Raw genomic sequence first — 21,270 nt, forward strand, 5'->3', positions numbered from 1 at the left:
CTCCACCAAAAACCCCAGCCCGGCTTCGGACGACCCGCTGCGTTCCCTCGCAGCCTGCGGCGTTCCCTCTCCGCAGAGCGATCCGGTCGTTTAAAGGTCTCCGTGAGCGTCGCTCTGCTCTGTTACCAAAATATTATGTGGTGTAAACTCTGGGATCGGCAGCAGTGTGGCGTTCTCTTGGCCTAATCCGCAGCGAGAGGGTATAAATAGATCTCGTTAAATCTGATCCTCTTTGACTGAGCACCTGTGTACCAGATATTATTCGCTCCCTGCCCGTCACGATAAATGATTCATGGCATTTGTCCACGCTCCTGATTGCTCGGGGTTAGCCCCTAGAAACGGTTCGGGTAAACGAGGATGACAGGGATTTCAGTCAGAGGAGGGTTCCCCTTTTCTGATTTAGAGAGATTGATTTGGATTTAGGTGTGGCAGAGCGGCAGGAAGCTACAAGCATCTTACGTTTCCTGTTCCTGTCTGAGCAGGTGTTTCCTGTGCTTCAACAGGTGATGGAAGGGTTTGAGGTTTTCACTAAGATCCACCTGACTTTGGTTCATCCCATCTTGTGATAACAAGATTATAAACCCTCAAATTTAGATGATCAATATCCCGCAGGTCAAATATTTCTTCCCATTAAGATTGAAATTCAGAAAATATCTCATCACCACTTTGTTCTATATCCACAATCCAGAAATTTAAGAAAGAAACTTTAAGGTGGCCTCAGACTACAGGAGATTTTGGGGCGATTGATCCCTGAATTCAAGTCCCAGACCTCGTTCTGGACTGAGGTTTCGGCCCAGATTAGCTGATAATGTGAGATGTTGACAGATCCCACTCACTCATCAGTCAGGATTATAATCTGGATGATAACATCAGTCCTAGCCCTCTGGGCTAACACCAGCTAGCATACCACTGGAGAGAGTCACTGCAAAGTGGTTTTCTTTTTCTTCTTCTACCTCCTTCTTCTTCCTCCTTCTTCTTCTTCCTTCTTCTTCTTGTACTTCTGCCTTCTTCTGCTTCTTCTACCTTCTACCTTCTACGTCTTCTTCTATCTCCTTCTTCTTCTACCTTCTTCCTCTTCTATCTTCTTCTTCTTCTTCTTCCTTCTTCTGTTTGGCAAATCAGCTAGCAGGTGCATTGCTGACGATAGGAGAGTAGATCCTCATGAGATCCCGTGGTGCATTCAGTGTTCCCCTGACCTCGCAGGATAATCTAAATAATTCCTTGTAGTGAGTGTTGCACTGTGATTTCCAAATCCTGTAGTTTGAGTTTAGAGAGAATAGTATCTGTGAAGATTCTCCTGAAGTGTGTGATGCCTCCAGATTATTTTTTTTATTATTAATCACGAGAGCGCTGCCGTTTAGTCCGTTTGTCTTTGTCTTCTATTCATCATCACATTAGACTATTTGATTTGATTAGCATGTGGCTAATTGTGCAGCCACTAATGCTTCTCCTACCTGTTTCCGCTGACATTTGTCACGTTAAATCGAGGCATCAAATTTATGGGAAATCTTTGGTAGATCAGCACCAATCTGAGCACAAAAGTCATTCACAGGCCTCTTAGACTCTTTGTGTTGAGTGGGCATTCACATGTTAATGCAGGACCATTAGGAAGGAAGAAACTGAAAGTGGCTTCTTTAATAGTTTCATTAGCATATTTGTAATAGTGTGTTCGGACACAGATCCTTTCTTTAAGGTTATAAAGATAATTGCAGCTAAATCTCAGTGCACAAATGTCTTAACATATATTAGCTAAGATAGATATTCTGCACACTACTGGATAAGAGTAGTACTATCTAGTGCTCTAGTTTCAATGCACGGTAGTTTTAATTATTTTGAGTAACATGATGATATGAACACTATGTCCACTTTAGGGATATATATTTTATATCACCAGATTTCAGTTATCAGCTCCTAAAACCCATGTAAACTGTTGATGTGCTGGTTTCTCTCTGGTTACTGGAATAAATCCGTTCTCTCTGAGCATGTTTGATCCACATGGTGTAAAACATCAGACGACGAGTTAAAATGAGGGACAGAAACATGGAGGTAGAAAAAAACAACCAGTTGTTGAAAGAACAAGTGTTTGAAAAGATGAACCAAGCTGGAATCAATGTAGACAGCAACGTTGGAGACGTGGAGATGTCTTGGTTCATCTTCTTCTACTTTGTCAATTCAGGACTGGAGATCAGGTTTCTTCTTCTCCTTCCTCTTCTTTTATTATATTTCTCCTCCATTTCCTTCTTCCCTTTTCTCCTCCTTTTTCTTCCTCTTCCGTCCTCATCTTCCTCCATGTTCTCCCCCTCCTTTGTGTTGTTCTTCTCCAGCTTCTCATCCTCCTACTTCAAACCTTTCTTCTTCTTCTTCTTCTCCTCCTCCACCACTACTTTTTTGGTGTTTTGGGGAATGTAAGTCAAACCTTTGGACTTCTGCGTTGTGTTGAGCTAATGAGGACTTAACACACTGCTAATTCTTTAACAAAAACAAGAAAACGACCATTTAATTCATCTGCCCACTCCTGGTCCTACGTGAACAAAGCAAATGTAAGACGGGAGGAAAGTTAATTTAACATGCCTTGACGTTTAAACTAGTTAGCATTACGAACATATCACAATATTTTAACGGTAAGGTAGAAACAGATGTAATAATGACGAGTAAAACAAAAATTATGATTAAAAACGTGACGCATGCCTCCCCCTCAGGAGGATTGTACAAAAGTTAGAGGGACTAGAGGGGTGAAAAGATTATATAGGAGATACCACAGAATGTTTTAACAGCCAGGTATGGAAACACATAGGTCATTTTATTTAGCGTCCATGCTTCCATCAGGATCTGACCCGAATCATTTGAGTCCAGTCGGAGAAATCGTGATCGCGTAAACGTGTCCTCTGCAGTGAAGGCCGCCCGCCGCCTTTTCTGCATCGGTGCGGAAGCCGATCGCTCCGTGTGATCTCTGCCGCAACGCAGACAGACAAGCTGCACCTGTGACTAACTGACGCTCTTTCTTCTTTATCTTAGGTGCTTGTTGTTGTTGTTTTTGTTGTTGTTGTTGTGTCACTGCAGGAAAAGCCCTTTTGTCTCTTTATTTGCTGCAGTATTCAAACACTTGAGAGAGAGAGAAAGCTGCAGAGTAAATGTGAACCTCCCCCTCTAGGAGGGAAATTATTACTGAATAGCATCTTTATAAAAAAAATTTCATCGAGGAGGTTGTGTAACAGGAGTCTCTGTCCTTGAAGGGAAGTCGTGTTCTTCTTCGGGCTTTATGCGTTTCCCACTGACAGCCTCTAATGTGAAATTATAAACTCCAACACCGAAGCTGCTTTTCCAGTGAAATGATTCAAGGTTAAAAACCCGGGCTTCATTTATGAGTCACATGTTGCTGATGACAACGGCTCCTCGTGAGTCACCATCCTATATTAATACAACAAATATCAAAGCTCTGTGAGTGCTGTGAACACAACCAAGATGCTCTGACTTCAGTGTCTCTGTGAATCAGAGGGACTATATCATCTTCACGGCAGCGTAGTAGAAGTTGTAATGATTGAAAGTGAACGTGTAAACAGCTGCTGGTGGAGGCAGGGGTAAAACGAGCCAGAACGTTTAGGAAATACTAATTTTACGAGTTATTTCTCTGACCTAGAGATAACATTAAACACTGACTTCACATTCTCAGTAACGAACCTTCAGATCAGAGTGGGTTTGTTAAATTTAATCACAGTATTTGGCCAAACTGAAGCGACAGTGTGGGACCAAAAATTGCGTAAAAAACCTTGAAAGGATGTAATAATTAAAGGTTTTATGAACCACCAATGTTCAACTATGAGATTTAACCACTGTTGAGTGATTTATGTTGAAATGATTTGACCTATTTACCCTGATAATGTTTTTTTTATCGTAGTCTGAGTTCAGTTTTTTGGCAGGTTTAAAGGTACAAGTCCAAGCATGACTCATCTTGTCTTACTCCGATAACCTGAGACTTTCGTAGATGATCTGTCGCTCCCCTGAATTTTTATCTAGAATTTGAAGATTGAATCAATAATCCAGCAGCTTGATAATGTTTTGTTGCTCGAGTAGCTTTTTAGAAGCAAAAAGTGAGCTGGGACTGAACAGCTTGAGATTTAATTTTCAATATTTTTATATTTCTGTCTGGAAATTTTTGGCGGGAGAGCACACGGTAACTGAAATCGTGTAAATTCGAACAGATTGGTTGGTTTTCGAGGTCGAGCTGCAAATGTTTTACATCAGTAAGGGTTAAAAGGAGAACTTAGATGGTTTCCATTTCCATTAGCGCGCTGTACAGAAAGAACAGCTGACCTGCAGCTCTGTGTTCTGTAACTACACGCTGAACGTCCGACAGCTTTCCTGAGCTAAATTAAGATAAATCTGAAATGAAAACTGTACTCAGTTATGTCTGTGAAGGTTTCTCACTCGTGCTGGTCACGGTGTCTCCAAAAAAACAAGCTGAAATGGGCTTAGATGAGTGATGAAACGTCTTCTAGAAACCCTACAAGTAGCTTCTTCAGTTCTAAAGGGTCTTAACAGGAACATCTGTGGTTGTTGCCCATCAGAAACCTGCATGACTAGGGTCTGTTAATGACCAGATACTCACCTGTAATTGGAGTTTTGATCGGGTTTTCCTTCAGCAGTCAATGGTACTCCAACAACCCTTTCTGTTTATAAAAAAAAAAAAAAAAAACTTGGTTATCTAAATTCATGCTTTCATCTCTTTTGCTGACCTCAAGAACATCGTTGTGCTTTCTTATAACCTATTTTATGTCCTCTCTCTTTTCTGGGCACTTTTACAGTTGAACATTTTTTACCAATAACATTTAAACTTCTTCAAAGTTTTATCTCCTAATGAGCTCAGCCTCAGATCTCCAACCGGGGCCCATCTGACTATAGACTAAAGAGGCTCTTAAAGCACCTGCCTGAAGGTCTGAGGCGTGCAGTGATATCTTTTAAGTTACACCTTAAAAGCCTTTATACCATCTCGCTATTTTATGGGGGCGGCATTCACCGGAGGCCTCATGATGAGATATTATAGCAATATTGTGTCTATTAGCCATAAAATACATTGAGAAAAAATTGCGCAAAGTTTTGTCCATTTTTAGCAACTTCCTCGCCCATCACAAAAACAGCACCATCTAGTGGAGTGAAGCAATAAAATGAGAAATAAAAGTTAAAGTCACGTTTGCAATTTGTGTAATAAAAGATTATTGCTTGCTATCCATGTATTGATTAAGGGTTGAGAGCCCAATTATGTCTGAAAGATGACTGGATTTAAACTAGAGGGAAATACGACAGATCTCTCAAACCAGCTGTTTTAATTTCAAGTAAAATAGTGTCAAAACTGAATTATCTCTAAATTAATTGATATCCTATCAAATCTGGAAATCAGTAGCGATACCCAGACCGACTATCGACACAAAAGCGCAAGGGTCGGACATTTTTACAAATTTCCTAAGCACTCAACAGCACCATCTAGTGGACGCCGGCAACTAAATGAGAAAAAAAGTTAAATTCGCATTTGCGATTTTATGTAATAACAGATTATTATTTGTTATCTGTGTATCGAGTAGGGCTGGGTTTCAAATCGATCTCCATTTGAAAGTTCCAGTATAAATTCGTAAAACCACCACACCATTTCCTGTTCATCCTCTCGTTAGAAATCTCTCTGTGGTCTGAGAGCTGATTGCATCTTTGCAGCTTTTCTCCGTCGTCATACATTTTAAATCCAAAGATGTTTGAGAGATGTGAAACTAGAGGTTAAATATTATGGAAATAACACAAATCTCTGAAACCGATTTCAAGTTATTGAAGGGTTTTGTGACTTACGTACAAAAACGTAATGGGCGGCCATTTTTAGCAACTTCCTTGTTGACCACAAAAATACTCAACAGCACCATCTAGTGGACGCCAGCAACTATACGAGAAAAAAGTTAAATTCACATTTTGCGATTTCTTGTAATAAAAGATAATTACTTGCTTGATTTAAAAGATTCAGTATCAATTCATAAAACCCTTGAGCGTTTCCTGCATCCTCTCCTCGCTTCGGTCTGAAAGCCGATTGGATTTAAAAAGTGTGACTTGTGAAACTAGAGGTTAAATACTGTGGAAATACCACAGATCTCTGCAACAAATAGTTTTAGTTTTAAGTAAAACGGTTGAAATATCTCAATAAATTGATAATGAATCAAATAAAATCTGGAAATCAGTAGATATACCCTGCCCTAGTATCAATACACTGTACCCCACCTGTACTATTTTGTTTTAACCCTTTTCTGATTGTGTTTTGTTCCCCGTCTAACATTTTCCCCTCTGTGGTTTCACAGCTGCAGAACAAGCAACAGAAAGAGCCTGATAGGAAGCGGCCAGTCTTCAGGTTTACCCCGACCTCACTCCCCTCTCTCGTCCCTAACCGGTAAGTGTACCTGTTCACGTCTGCTAATTTTGTGAGATCGCCACGCCGTCGTCCCAGCGTGTGCGCAGAGGAGGAGCCGTTAACTCGCAGTGTTCTCCACCAGGAATGCAGTCCATTGTGTGGAGCAAAAACAACACGAGCCGCGAATGGCAGCGCTCAAACAATAATAATGACGTTATAAAACTGAGACTGACACACGTGCAGACTGAGTCTAAAGTAGGATGCAAAGACCTGTTAGAGGAATGACGGCAGCAAACAGAGTATGGTGCGCATTAATTGTCCCCGTCAGTTCGGCTCTGCCGTGTTTGGGTGAGAATTTAACAGCTCCGTGGCAAATCAAAAGGCAGTGATTGTTTCTGGGTGAGGAAGTGTTGGCCTGCAGAGAGGAAATGCACAGGAGCGGAGGGAGGGGAGGCCTCATTTACCACAGGGCGTTTTATTTCCTGGCATTGGTCAGCAGCAAACGCAGAGACTTGCAGTGTTTAGTCTGAATGCGAAGCTCCGGTGAGCTCGTTTAAGATGGACGCAGAGCCGGACAGCCACGGCGTCGCCGCCAACGAATGCGTCCAGCTCTGGGACGACTTAACTCTGTGGCTCAGGCGGAATATTTGCAGCAAAGGTAAGACAGGACCAGGAAAGATTTTAAGTTTAATCTCATCTTCCATAAAAGACATTGTTGACGTTGTGTTCTTCCTGTCTGGTCAGGTGCAGGGAAGAGGTTATCATCTTGACCTGGCTGTGTTTACGGCTACAGAGCAGTTAAACATTCACAGCTAACAAAAGATTCAGTAGCTCCATAGCTGTTGCTCGCTCTGGAAAAGGCCATCTTTGTTATCACAGGAGGTGGTGGCACTGTAGCTTGCGGTTAATTAACTGTTTGGTCACTTCCTTAGTGGGGGCTGTAATTGTGTAGGGACAAAAGGTTTGTTTTTACTCTATGGGGATGGAAACGTGACTCCTGATGGCTGCCTTTTAGAAAGTCCTTCAAATTATAAAGGGTTTTTAAGCCAGATATAGTTAAAGATGTTCATGTCACAATATGTTTTTATTGATGGGACAGTCCTACAACCGATCAGAGCAAACAAGTGTAGGACATTAACCTTTCTTTTACAACAGATCAGACTCTGGATATCTCGGTTCTCCGATGGCAGCCGTTTAGCCGTAAACAAATGCCACTCCACGTCTCTCAGATGACAGCAGATCTTTACCGGAGCATAATCATTTCCCAACGGATTTGTTTCCAGGCCGGTTTTCCGCCACCGAGTTAAGAAATGGGCAAAGAGTTGGATTACAAGTGGCGACACTCACCTCTTGGTCACTTTAAGCCTTAATATATATTTAAAACAGGTGAATTTTAAAAGAATCCACCCCCCCCCGTGCCAGACTACTAACCTCATTCGGCGCAGGTCTACGGAGATTGACTCACTTTCGGAGCCAGGCTCTAGTGGCCATTTGTGGAACTGCACGTTTTCACACTTTTCGTCGTTTTTTATTTTTCAACCACCTAGACGTTGCAGCTTGGTCGTAGCATATTTAGCTAGCAACTGCACCTCAGGTGAAATGACTTGGCTAATGGAAACAACACAAGACGCTAATTAGGCTACTTATTAGTGCTAACAGGAAGATTTATGTTGCAAAGCTCTCAGCAGTGACTAACGGCTAGTCTCATATTTACCCTTTTGGAGCCTCTTCTTTATCAACATCCTCTGTTGATTTCTGGTGTCTGTACTGAGAATCCTCAGCTAGCTACGGGAAGAAGCCCACACTTGGTGTTGTTTGAAAAATGGCCATAAAACGTCACTAACTCTCTGATCGTACCAGTCAGTCCAAGTTATTTCATGCTAAAGAGGAGCCATTCTCACTATTACAAGTCGGGGGATCATTAGAATAGGTTTTAAGCTGTTATTTTAGAGTGAAATAGTTGCTTTCGGGACATCGAGAATCGACAGCTGCAGCGTTGAGTCCCTTCTCATCTTAACTCTCCAGACTCAGATCTCAGTTCACTCTCACTGTCTGGTTAACTCAGCCATATGACTTCCTAATGTTGTCATCTTAACATCCACATGCTGCCTGCACGTTTGAAGCGTGCAGGGACTCTTTATGGGTTTTTTTTTATAGCAACATCAACGGAAATCTCTTGTCTCCCAGAAGTTCAACTGTTTAAGATCGTCGAGAGGAGCGCGTTAATCTCCACCGAAACGCTTCCATCTGTCGTCAGCGAGTTTTGACATTTAGACGCATCTTTGCATAAAATCCAGGAGGCTTAAAACACGTTGGTCAAAGCGTAGGGTTTAAAAAAAGAAGGCAGGATTAGAGAGAAGAGGACGGAGATTAGATCTGACACGAAGCCAAACAGACTGAACAACAATGTGCATTAAGTGAATGTGCTGTTGATGAAGCGGATACTTAGGAATGGGTGTATTCAGTTTGCCTGCTGGTATCAGAAAACAATCAACTCCCACTTTGGCTAATGTTGAGATTTACAGGAGACATTGTAAGGTCTAGATGAGACGCATTAATCCTCCAAAGAGGACTGTCAGATTGTGGTAGAATATATGCAAATGTGTGTTGTGTGGTTTAAAATGAAACTGAAACATGTTGGTAAGTTGTTGCCTTGTACAGAAAAGACTTGTTATCAATAAATACATTTGTCTGCACATTCATAAATAATTACTTAAACTGGGACTGGCTATTCCATAAACGTGAACATTTTTGTAGACAGTTTTAAGTGAAATTTTTTGCTATTCATCAGCGGTTTATTGTCGTTTAACATCTTTCTTCCGGTCTTATTGACGTTTTCTGTATGTTGGATCGTCTTTTAAATTGGCTTTATTCTTCTTTTTTTCCCCCCGTGTGATTTTCTTGCAGGAACGAGCCCACAAGACAGTCCTAGGAATTTCTCTCCCAGTGCCTCTGCTCATTTCTCCTTTGCACGAAGGTAACCTCACCTCGGTTTCTTTTCAGCTGAACAAATCGGCCAATAAAGACCCTAGAGAGACCACTACAAAGATGATATTCTCTTTGCCAGCACATATAAATATTCAGCTTTTTCAGAAACGGCATCAGTTATTTTGTTTAATGCCATTTCTCTACATGAAATCATATAATTATGTATATTTTTTTTTTTTGTATTACAACCCACAGTCATTGCCACAGAGCAGACAGGTAACTTCATGTTAGGCTTCGTTTACTCTTATAATCACTATAATCCACATCCCCTCCCCGTCATCAGTTCGTCTCACCTTAACTCTCAAGTTCTCTTTTGCGTCATTCAGGCGTCTGGTTTTATTTCCACATATGTTGTCGATTCTTTTATTTTAAAATTTTTCGTGTAGTGTTAACTAAAGGAGCTGTTCGTCATTCATCTGCAACCATGTGATCATTAGACCCAAACATGATAAAAGACAAAAATTAGTGTTTTCATGAAGCATGCTGCAGTAAGAACCTGCATTTGTGTTCTTACTAAGTGGCGTTTTAAAAAGCTCTAAGTGTTAATTTGCTGAGTTAATGATGGAGATCATGTTTTTACCTTTTTCTGTTGCAGGACCGATGGTCGCCGCTGGTCATTGGCCTCCCTCCCCTCCTCTGGATATGGAACCAACACACCGAGCTCCACCGTGTCTGTAAGTATCACTCAGTCCTTCAACCATCTCAAAGGTCAGCAACAGGATATCTGTGCAAAAATTATAAACACCTGTTGATTCTTTTATAAAATTTTAAAGCAGGTGTGTCTGATTCCAACCAGACATGCGCATGCATCTCTGAAAAAGTCTTGAAAACCGTTGGCTAGCCAGCGGTAAACATACAAGAGGACAAATCATCACAAAGGCACAATGAAAGGATGTATCGGCATTTTCCTGAGACACACCCACCACCACTGTTTCTGAAAACAACTCTGACTAAACAAAAATGTCCATTTGCAAGGGTGCGAACGCCACAAGAGGACGCCATCCGTATTTGCATGTACATCAATCGGCCACAACATCATGACCACTGACAGGAGAAGTGACTAACATTGACCATCTTGTGACAATTCAATGTTCTGCTGGGAAACTTTTGGACCTGACATTCATTGGTGTGGATGTTACTTAGACATGTAGCACCCACCTAGACCAGACCAGGCACCCCCACCCCATAGCAATGACACACCTTGATGGCAGCAGCCATCCCCAGCAGGATGCGACCATAAAAAACGCTTTAGGAACCACTCAAAAAAACATGAAGAACAGGACAAGGTGTTGACCTGGCCTCCAAATTCACTAGATCCCGAACTGATCAAGTATCTGTGGGATGATCCACAGAGGCCCCTCCCCTCAAAGCCCCCCCCCCCCCCTCTCAAGGACACCCTCAGAAGGCTCATGTCCAATCCATCTCCAATGAGTCACAACTGTTTTGGAGGCACAATGGAGACCTCCACAATAATAGGAAGGTGGTCATAATGTTATGCCTGATTGCTGCATATGTAGTGAGTCAGAAAACCGACTGAAATCATGTGGATTATTTTGAGTCACAGTTAATCATCTACATGTTGTTGACCCCACTTGCTTCACTTTAAAAACAAAATAATAATTTAATAAAAATAAAATAAAACACGATGAAAAGGTGGATTAAAATGGAAAAGTTACGTTGACTTTTTACCGTGGCATTCGGTTTTTATCACGGTGGCTCTGTTTACTCGTGTATTTACATGTGGCTCACTGTATTGACTTCGCGTCCGACGCTGTTTATGGAGCCTTTGTGAACAAACTCTGTATGAGAGGAAAGAGATTTGTTCCAGAGTAAACACGTTCTCATAGTGCGTCTACTTCCTCTGTCTCCATCTGTCCATATCAGCTTTATCGTGTACAGGAAGCAGTCAAGAGTTTACTGTAGAGTGCGTTTGTGCTCACTAACACACATTTACCGGAATTGCACTGTGATGTTGTGTTTTTGTTTTGCGTGGCCTTTGGTCATGGAGTGCATTTCCTCTTTTTCACACCATGCTTTGGTTCTCTGGTGAAACTTTATGAGTAACATTATGAGCAATTACAGTTTTTATAGGTGGTAAAGGTCAGACTCAGTTAAGTCTGTTTACAACACTTTTGCTATAGTGAAACAATGAGTTCACGTGATTATTTAAATATAAAACTGGAGCCAGTAAGGAATTAGCTTAGTCTTGGCTTAGCATAAAGAGACTGTAACTCTCCCGCTCCCTTGCTCTGTTTTGGAAGTTAGCGCTGCAGTGTTTTATGTGTTTATAAGTCTATAGTTCACATGATTATTTTGGTTAAATTTAAAACTGGAGCTACCAGCTAATTAGCTTAGCATAGCCTTGATTAGCTTGAAGACTCCAGTCAGCATTAAAGAGCTAGCTTGGCTCTCTACAAAGCTAACTGTTTCGTGTACATGTAAAGTCCTAGTACACGTACAGTGTAATACAGCACAAAACTGCAACCAGCAAATAATTAACCTAGCGTAGCTTAGGTTAGCTTAACTCAGCTTAGCATAAAGATTCTAGTCATGGTTTAACAGCCAGCTAGGCTCTCTTAAAAGCTTAGACTTAGTTAGCAATTTAAACGTTTTATGTTGGATTTATTAGATTAGATGATCATTTAAATATAAAACTGGACCCAGCAACTAATTAGCTTAGCATAAAGACTTGGGTTAAACAGCTAGCTTGGCTCTCTTGACAGCTAAATGTATTAGATTTGTGCCATTGTTTCATGTGTTACTATGAGTACATTTGATTATTTAAATATAAAGCTGGAGTAAGCAACTAGTTAGCTTAGCATAAAGACTTTAGCCGGGGTTCAAAGGCTAGCTTGGCTCTCGTGAAAGCTAAAAGTTAGCAGTTTAAAGGTTCTTATTTTTATATGAGATTTATTGGATTTATATCATTGTTTTTCACATTTTTTTTTAATAAAACTGGAGTCAGCAACTAGTTAGCTTAGCATGAAGACTGTAGCTAGCTTGACATTCTCAAAACCAGCTCACCTTTTAGCCCTATATATTTTAACTGTGCAAAAAAATAACAACAAATGACATGTTTAAACTTTTAGCAGAACCAAGCTAACTGTTTGTCCCTTCCTACTTCTTCTTCTTCTTTATGCTAAGCTAAGCTAAAATTGATCTTGTCATTTCGCTCTTGGCCAAAAAAGGACAGCCTAGTAATTTTCTTTTTTATCCACATAAAAATAAATCACCATTTCCTTTTTTTTTTCTTTTGTTTTCATGTTGAATATATATTTGTTTCATTTCCAGTCATCCTGTTCATCACAGGAGAAGCTGCACCAGCTGCCCTTCCAGCCCACGCCGGATGAACTGCACTTCCTCTCCAAGCACTTCTGCACCGAGAGCATCTCCGGGGACGAATGCCGCAGAGCGACGGCCATGCGACCCCGCTCACGCAGTCTCAGGTAGTGACTCCGCCCTCTGTCAATATTTACGCGTATATATTTAGAATGTTACTCACGCTTGGGTCATTTGTGTCTTAGCCCTGGAAGATCTCCGTCGTGTTACGACCATGAGATTATAATGATGAATCACGTCTACAAGGAGCGGTTTCCTAAGGTGAGGGGTAACCGTAACTCTGCTACGATCTTGTCTGACCATTCGTTATATCACATTTTACCAAACTTCTCTGTTCATGCTTCCTGCAGGCCACAGCTCAGATGGAGGAAAAGATTCAGGAGATCATCCGCAGTAACTCTCCAGAGAGCGTCCTCCCGTTGGCAGATGGTGTGCTCGGCTTTGCCCACCACCAGATAATTGAACTGGCCCGGGACTGTCTGGAGAAGAGCCGGCTAGGACTCATCACCTCCAGCTACTTCTGCGAACTCACTGACAAGCTGGAGAGGCTTGTCCAGGAAGTGAGTGTGTCTCTAGGAATCTGATATGCTCTTTTCTGGGGAGTTTAGGACCCCCTGGTGACTGGCTGCAGTAGGTCATCCCTGGGTAAATGGCATCAGTTTGGCCAACGCAAGGTAGTGGGGACGCTTTGTCCATATTTATACAGCCTATGGGTCAAACATGCTCAGAAAGACTGGACGGTCAAACGTTTAAATGTATTTTTAAATAGAGTCTATCTTTGTCCTCACCTTTAACAAATACCTTCAGATTAGCTGTAAATGTCCGACGACCTTCTAGATTTTGAGATTTATCGGTCACAAAATCAGACCTTTAGCCCCTCTGGCTTGACTGTAGATGTGATGGGGTTAAGAAAAACTTTGATTTGACCTTCTTGCATCTTCTCTCCTTGCTTGCTTGTGCAGTCGACAGAGAGGTCAGAAAGCGAGGAGGTCAACTTCATCCGAGAGCTGGTGAAGAGGATCCTCATTGTGATCGCCCGACCTGCTCGACTTCTGGAATGTCTGGTATGTTTCGTATCGCTGAAAATATTTAGATTTTTGATTATAATTCCTCCTGTTCTGAGTCTTTTGCTTAATCCAGTTGTTAATCGTTGATGAGTGTAACTAGTCTTCTTTCCCACCCAAAGAGAAACATGGTAATGGTGCAAGGTGCTCCCTGATGTGCACTTGTTCTGGATGGGTGATTTTCACAGTGGGTGTTTCTGCACTATTTAATCTTAATTCAGGTTATCCAGGAGTCAGCAACTCAAATCTGCTGCAGTCTGAAAATCCCTTAAACTACGCTAAGTTACATCATTCAAGTGATTGTGTTTCACACTGCAAATACTGTCTTTAATGTCATTGTTAAGCTGCCCAAACTTTACTGCCATTCCTGTAGTTTTTACCCCCCAGCTGCATCAAGAAGCTGTTTTAAAAGACAGAGCTCCACTAATGGGGCACTACAAGCTCAGCACTTAAAAGCAGATGCGCCAAAAGTGGATCGTTTAGCAGCTAAAGAGCAAAATGCTCCCCTAAGACATAAAACAACCTAATGCAAGTATCCAAAAAAAAAAGTCGAAACAAGGGCAACTGGAGACATGTAATCCAAGTGGCATCTTCAGTTCTAAAAGACTTGGTGCGTCAGGGTTTGAATAGGAACATCTGTGGGTGTTGCCCATCTGAAACCTAATGCCCAGTTTATCACCGTTAGTTGGACGCAACTGTTTTAATCCTGTGTTCCTTCCTCAATGAATGGTTGACCCCAATCTAACGACCCATTATCGTTTGGAGACTCCAGTGTCAAGGTGTGAAGGGGGTGAAAAGGGGGTGAAAGTCCTGTTGCCCTTGGATTCATGGAAATACCATGACCTTTTTTTTCAGGTTTAAATGTATAAAAACGACTTTTGAGGATGCTTTTCAACAAAAATCAATCAGACATTTGATATTAAATGAATTTTCCTTATATATTTGTAGCTTAAAAGCACTAGTAAAGACGTCTGGCAATGTTAAACTGCGTCCACATGTAAAGCAGTCTATTTGTAGCCGACAGTGGGTCGCTAATGGAGATACAAGTGTATGGACGGAGCCAGCTCCTCTTGCTATCACTACTCAATTGCCACCCAAAAGAAAATTCAGTCAACGACGCCGCCATCGCTCCATCTGGGTTTTACCCAACGCTCCAGTCTGCTATCTGGTGGAAACCAAAGTCATGGACGATGTTTTCTTGCTGTAAATGTTTGCTTAACTCTGCGTTTGCACCATTTGTCATTGACTCAAGTTGAGTCTTGGCACTTCAAGTTTGTTTTTTGCCCATGATTTCTGCAACTTTCTCAATTTCATGGACTATTGACGCAGTACCGTTGCTAATCTCTTCCTGTGTTTAGAGTGCAAAGTTGCTTTTGACATTCTATAATCCTCCTCTAAAGCCAAAGTGTGTTTCTATGTCTTCAGGAGTTTGACCCGGAGGAATTTTACCACCTCCTGGAGGCTGCTGAAGGACACGCTAAAGAGGGCCAGGGCATCAAAACGGACATCCCTCGTTACATCATCAGCCAGCTGGGACTCACTCGAGATCCTCTGGAAGGTATGAGAAGTTTCCTCATGGCGTACGGTGCTTATTAAATATGGAGAAGCCACAGAGTCACTGCCTCTTCAAGGAGTTGTTGTGAAATGTGACCAAAGTGAACACAGCTGTTGTGGCTGTAAAGGAATGAAACAATTGAGCTGTGGAGGAAAGACAAAGACACTCTTGGCTGATGTCCTGAGCTGAACAGACCGTCGTTCTAATGACCCGCTGTCTCTCCAGATTCAGTAACCAACAACATTCATTATGACTAATTAGAAAGGAATGGCCTCCCCACAGACCTTACACAGATCGACGCATGCTGGCTCGTCAGCCAATCCCTCCGTTCATTTCCCCCGAGTGTCTCCTGTGTTTTGTTTGCCTCCTGCGCCCTGAAGCAAACCTACAAGGAAGGACAGATGTTAAATAGCGGTGGAAATGTGTTTACAAGCTCTCTGGGGACTAGACAAACACACCCATGATGAAACTGCACACATGGACTTTGGCAAGGCTGCACATAAAGAAAAAAAAAACAAAAGATGCAAGGTGGTTTTTAATGAGCATTTGTTCTGGAGTGGTGATTTTCAAAATGAGCGTTCGACAAGTGAGTCTGTGTTTCCAGATTTGATTTCCGCCTCATTTGTCGTCAATTTCAGGTTATCTTGGAGTCAGCACCTCAAAAACTATCAGGGGAATAAAGGCCAAAGTCGGCTATTTGTGGTGTTGTTAAAGGCCCTGATTTCTCAGCGTTTAGGTTTCCTTTGTTTCTATAACCGCACTGCAGAATATGTTTGAGGGTTCAGACACACCAAACTGACATCAGGAATGTCACCATGGCCGAATGTTGTCTGGATCTCGACCAAAATATTGCGCTTGATCAACATCAGCTGTGATACTATTAGCTGAGAGGCTAGGAAGCTAGGTGGAGCTACTATTGGCTGTGGAGATTGGAAAATATGTAGAGCTACAGTTAGCTGGGAGGCTAGGAAGTTAGGAAGAGCTACTATTAGCTGAGAGGTTTGGGACCTAGTAAGAGCAAGTATTAGCTGGGAGGCTAGGAAGGTAGGAGGAGCTACTATTAGCTGTGGAGATTGGAAGATAGGTAGCGCTACAGTTACAGTACAGGCTAGGAAGCTAGGAGGAGCTTCTTTTAAGTGGGAGGCTAGGAAGCTAGGAAGAGCTACTGTTAGCTGAAGGCTAGGAAATTTAGAAGAGGCATTGTTAGCTGAGAGGCTATGAAGCTAGGAGGAGCTACCATTTGCTGAAAAGGTCGGGAAGAGCTACTATTAACTATGGGGCTTGGAAGCTAGGAAGAACTACTATTAGCTGAGAGGTTTGGGACCTCGTAAGAGCTAGTATTAGCTGGGAGGCTTGGGAGGTACGAGGAGCTACTATTAGCTGTGGAGATTGGAAGATAGGTAGAGCCACAGTTAGCTGAGAGGCTAGGAAGCTAGGACGAGCTACTATTAACTGGGAGGCTAGGAAGCTTAGGAGGAGCTTCTTTTAACTGGGAGGCTAGGAAGCTAAGAAGTGCTACTATTAACTGGGAGGCTAGGAAGAGCTACTGTCAGCTGAAGTCTAGGAAATTTAGAAGAGCCACTGTTAGCTGAGAGGCTATGAAGCTAGGAAGTGCTACTATTAGCTGGGAGGCTAGGAAACTAGGAAGTGCTACAAACCGTCTTAAAGAGCAGGCCTCTTCTGAATCATCAGCTAATCAGTTGGTCTACATCTTATACTTTCTGTATAATCGCAGTTGTAAATATATTTCTGTCTTTGGTTAGAAAACCTAATCTAAACATCCAATCAGGTGATCTATCTGACTGACTCAAGATGCTGAATCAGCCAAAACTAGCACCACAGATCCTCACTGACGGCCCAGCAACAACAAACCACCAACTGTCGGCTCGGTGTATCAACCTTTATAGTTTTGTAGTACACTCACAGCTACTTCTACACTAAATCCTCTGTTTCTTTGGTCTTTATTTGTTTTTTCTCTGTATAGAGATTGCTCAGCTAACCAGCTGCGACAGTGGGATCGCAGAAACCCCAGAAACAGATGACTCTGTAAGTGCTCAGGAATTGATCGCCGTATTGATCTTCACCGCAGGCGAAAGCAGCGAAATCCAGATTTTTATCTTTTTGATTTGTTTCTAGTATTTGTCTCTCTTCTCCTCGTTGACAGTCTCACAGCCTCAGCACAGCCTTGCGGTCCCGGAGGAAACCCTGCGAATTGGACTTCGAGATGACAAAACTCATCAGCAACGGTGCCTACGGGTGAGGACGTCTTATTTTATATCAGATGATCTAATCTTTTCCTAGAATAGTCTGCCACATCCCCAGCAGCAGTTGTCTCCCTTATCTATTGCCTTTCTTCTTATTACTTTGTATTGTGATAACAGCTGATAATAGTACACAGTTAATGTTTTATTATCCATGTTCAGATTTCTTCTTAAATGGAGCTGTTTTTGTAGATGAGTTCGATCCTCGTCTGACTGGTAAACTCTTTCCTCCACAGAGCCGTTTATCTGGTTCGGCACAAGGAGACCAAGCAGCGGTTCGCCATGAAAAAGATCAACAAGCAGAATCTGATTTTGAGGAATCAGATACAACAGGCCTTTGTGGAGAGAGACATCCTCACCTTTGCTGAGAACCCCTTTGTGGTGTCCATGTACTGCTCCTTTGAGACACGGCGGCACCTGTGCATGGTGATGGAGTACGTTGAAGGTCAGTAGCCCGGTTTTTTTTGAAGGCGTCGCACTCCGAACAATGTCTTCTGTGTGTTGTTTGTAACATCACTCCGTTGACCCTTACAGGGGGCGACTGTGCCACCCTTTTGAAGAACATGGGTCCGCTGCCTGTGGACATGGCCAGGATGTACTTTGCAGAGACGGTGCTGGCTCTGGAGTATCTGCACAACTACGGCATCGTCCACAGAGATCTCAAACCCGACAAGTGAGGCCTCACACGTTTTTAAAGCAGCGACAATTGATATTTTTACTTATTGATGAACCTGCAGAGAAGGTGCACCTGACCCTGCACTTCTTTCCAGCTTGGTTTGCCTACTTCCAGAGATTTGTTTTCAGACGCAGCAGATGTCAACATATATTTCTTATCAGATCAATTTATGGACTGTAGAAGAACTAAGGAGAAGAAGAAGAACTAGATTTATAAACATTAAAGCACCTTAGAAGTAGTTGGTAGTAGGTATATATAATATATATACGTGATTAAATGTCTGAATGCTGCTTTTAACAGCTTAATTTCTTCAAAATGCCAAATAAACTAATAACTTCTCTTAATATCAGTTAATGTCTAACCTCCTCTTCCTCTCGTCCCTCCTCTCAGTCTCCTGGTGACCTCCATGGGCCACATTAAACTCACAGACTTTGGTCTCTCCAAAGTCGGCCTGATGAACATGACCACCAACCTGTATGAAGGACACATAGAGAAAGATGCCAGAGAGTTCTCTGATAAACAGGTAAAACTTTACTGAAGTGTACAGATATGCAGTCTGAACCTACATGTCCTCACAAAGCTCATCATGTTTGGGACATATATTGTTTCTTGTGCGTAGGTCTGTGGAACTCCAGAGTATATCGCTCCAGAGGTGATTCTGAGACAAGGCTACGGGAAGCCGGTGGACTGGTGGGCTATGGGCATCATCCTCTATGAGTTCCTTGTGGGCTGTGTGCCGTTTTTTGGAGACACACCGGAGGAACTGTTTGGACAGGTCATCAGCGGTCAGTGTTACTTCATCCTTCTATCCTTAAATAACAAGAAACATCAGATAGAAAGATAGAAATGGACCAGTTCAAGGTAAAACTCGACAGATTATATACTACAGACCCTTATCATACCCCAGGAGCATTGAAACAGCCGGTGCAGACAATGTTCCTGACCTGCAGTATCTGGATATATATAACTACCTCATTAACTTTCCTTCGTCCTGCAACGGAGAGTCACTGAAAGCATGTATTGAAGTACTGAATTGAATTAAATGAGCAACACCCCTTTGTAATCCACAACATTAGCCTAACTTGCCTTTATGAAAAGAAATCCGTTGGACATGGTGCTCAAAACATGCTAACTAAACAAGACAGTACTCTTGGAAAACGTTGGATTCTGTACCTGATATAAAGTGATCGCTACACAAGACAAATCCGTTTCTTGAGGAATCCCACCGCTCAGTTTTCTCGTGCCTGCTTCTTGCGCGTTTTATTATTTATCTTTGGGAATCCTATAAGTGATTTCCCCTTTTTGCTCCTCCCCAACTGTTCTGGCGTCCTGGGGCACAACAGTTATCGACCATTTTTGGAGGCAGCTGGTACAAGGACAAGTTAGTTAGTTGCTCGCAGTTGTCAACCGAATAGTAATCCGAAAAGCGAGCTTTTCTGCCAGTATGGCGGTGTTGTGATTGCCGGAGCAGGGTGATGTCAGCTACTGGAGCTCTATAGTTCTTCCACAAAGACGTCCACATTTTCGTTAGTTGCTGAATATCTGCAGAACTAATTCCTTTACCTAGAAGCTCGACGAACTTCTCCACCCACAGATTGTTTGAGGCAGACAGTTGGTCTGGAGCCTCTCCGTTGGGAGCTGATGATTCTCCTGCAAACATCTGCTCGGCCAATCAAATAATTTGGGCGGTGATGGATAGAAGCCTCATTGGCTCTGGTTGGTTGTAGGGCTATCCAGTTGCATGCAGAGGAATTTATTCTTCTGTGCATCAGTTGAAACGCACCCCATAATGAAATCCAAATGGAGCGTTACCAGCCTCATATTAGAAGAATTCAGGCTAGCTACTCCAGACTGAACATTCCCATTAGCTTCAGTTGCACTTCTGTGCTAATAAAGCTAATGCCATCATGCTAAAAGGCCAAACCAAGATGAATGCACAACAACAAACTGATTTTGACGCCAAACACTTGTTTGACCAGTTGGTTGTTTGTCCTTCCTGGAAACTCCTCACCTGGTGTTTTACCCCGACATGGATCGAACATGCCCAGAGAGAAACCGGCAGATCAAGAGTTTACATGGTTATTAGGAGCTGATGTTTTCCTATTGAACCAATTATCAAAGGTTTACACCACTCCTCTAAATCTGATTGAAACCCGTCATGATTATTAGTGGAATAGCACTACCCATATAAACCACTGTGAGCTTATTATCTTGTTGGTGTTAGCATTTAGCAGTGAGCATCCAAAACAGATTTTGTTGCTTATTAAAGCTTTCAAATTAGTATTTCCCTTAACTATTACATGAATATTTTAATTTCATTGGCGTATTCAGTGATTTTTGCCTCCCCAAATTTTCCCATTTTAAAATTAAAACCCCTTTATTCATGTCAGTTTATCAGCTCAGACGTGTCCCTGCTGCTAGAAGTGATTTGGGCAAAAGTTTTCCCAGCATCTGGCGTTTAGACGCTGTCAAGCACATCGGCGGAAATTCCCAGACCTCGCTCGACTATGAATTAAACATTTGCATAGTGACCACACGGAATTAGTCGGTGGGCATATTTCTCCATTTACTGAAGGCTGAGATTTCCCCGGAGGCCGAAAGGGAAAAAAGAAAAGCAGATGGCAGTAGGTGGTTTCAGCTTCACTTTGGACCGGTGAAGGGAAGTTTTAATATTGTGATGATGTCCCTTTGTTGCCTGGCGGTGACAGCGCGGGGAAAATCTTAATCTTGAAAACAAGAGCTTTTATCTTGTCTCGCCGTGGCTCATTTGAATCGGTTGTTTGGATACCCGCCTTGTGCCCGTGCCATGGAAATGAATGGCGTGCCACCACTGATTTGGTATGCTCTCAATCAAACTGTACCAAGCCTCCGAGAGTGACTGTTAATTAAAAAGGGGGCCTGAACACACTGAATGCATGCCAGCGTGGCCTCGGGCCGCACATACATATTCATAGCTTGGGCCCAAATTTGATTAAAATGGGGGACAAACGGTGCACAGAGCAGACAAC

The 21,270-nt window shown here is 42.4% G+C and overlaps 1 protein-coding gene across 3 annotated transcripts in view; it reads left to right on the plus strand.

Annotated features, from left to right (window-relative positions):
• Positions 1–21,270, plus strand: part of mast4 (microtubule associated serine/threonine kinase family member 4) — a 106,986-nt gene that overhangs the window by 74,018 nt on the left and 11,698 nt on the right. For 2 of the 3 annotated variants that reach the window (XM_084572604.1, XM_084572605.1), the window contains exons 5-18: positions 6,330–6,418; positions 9,287–9,356; positions 9,963–10,041; positions 12,659–12,813; positions 12,892–12,967; positions 13,057–13,266; positions 13,669–13,770; positions 15,196–15,328; positions 17,310–17,371; positions 17,490–17,581; positions 17,823–18,031; positions 18,121–18,259; positions 18,653–18,785; positions 18,882–19,047. In XM_084572604.1, coding sequence (XP_084428730.1) covers positions 6,330–6,418; positions 9,287–9,356; positions 9,963–10,041; positions 12,659–12,813; positions 12,892–12,967; positions 13,057–13,266; positions 13,669–13,770; positions 15,196–15,328; positions 17,310–17,371; positions 17,490–17,581; positions 17,823–18,031; positions 18,121–18,259; positions 18,653–18,785; positions 18,882–19,047 — 1,715 coding nt within the window. The remainder of the gene's footprint in view (positions 1–6,329; positions 6,419–9,286; positions 9,357–9,962; positions 10,042–12,658; positions 12,814–12,891; positions 12,968–13,056; positions 13,267–13,668; positions 13,771–15,195; positions 15,329–17,309; positions 17,372–17,489; positions 17,582–17,822; positions 18,032–18,120; positions 18,260–18,652; positions 18,786–18,881; positions 19,048–21,270) is intronic. The other variant, XM_084572606.1, reaches the window with a different exon arrangement.

This window comes from Chelon labrosus, assembly GCF_963514085.1.
Source record: "Chelon labrosus genome assembly, chromosome: 22".
NCBI lineage: Eukaryota > Metazoa > Chordata > Actinopteri > Mugiliformes > Mugilidae > Chelon > Chelon labrosus.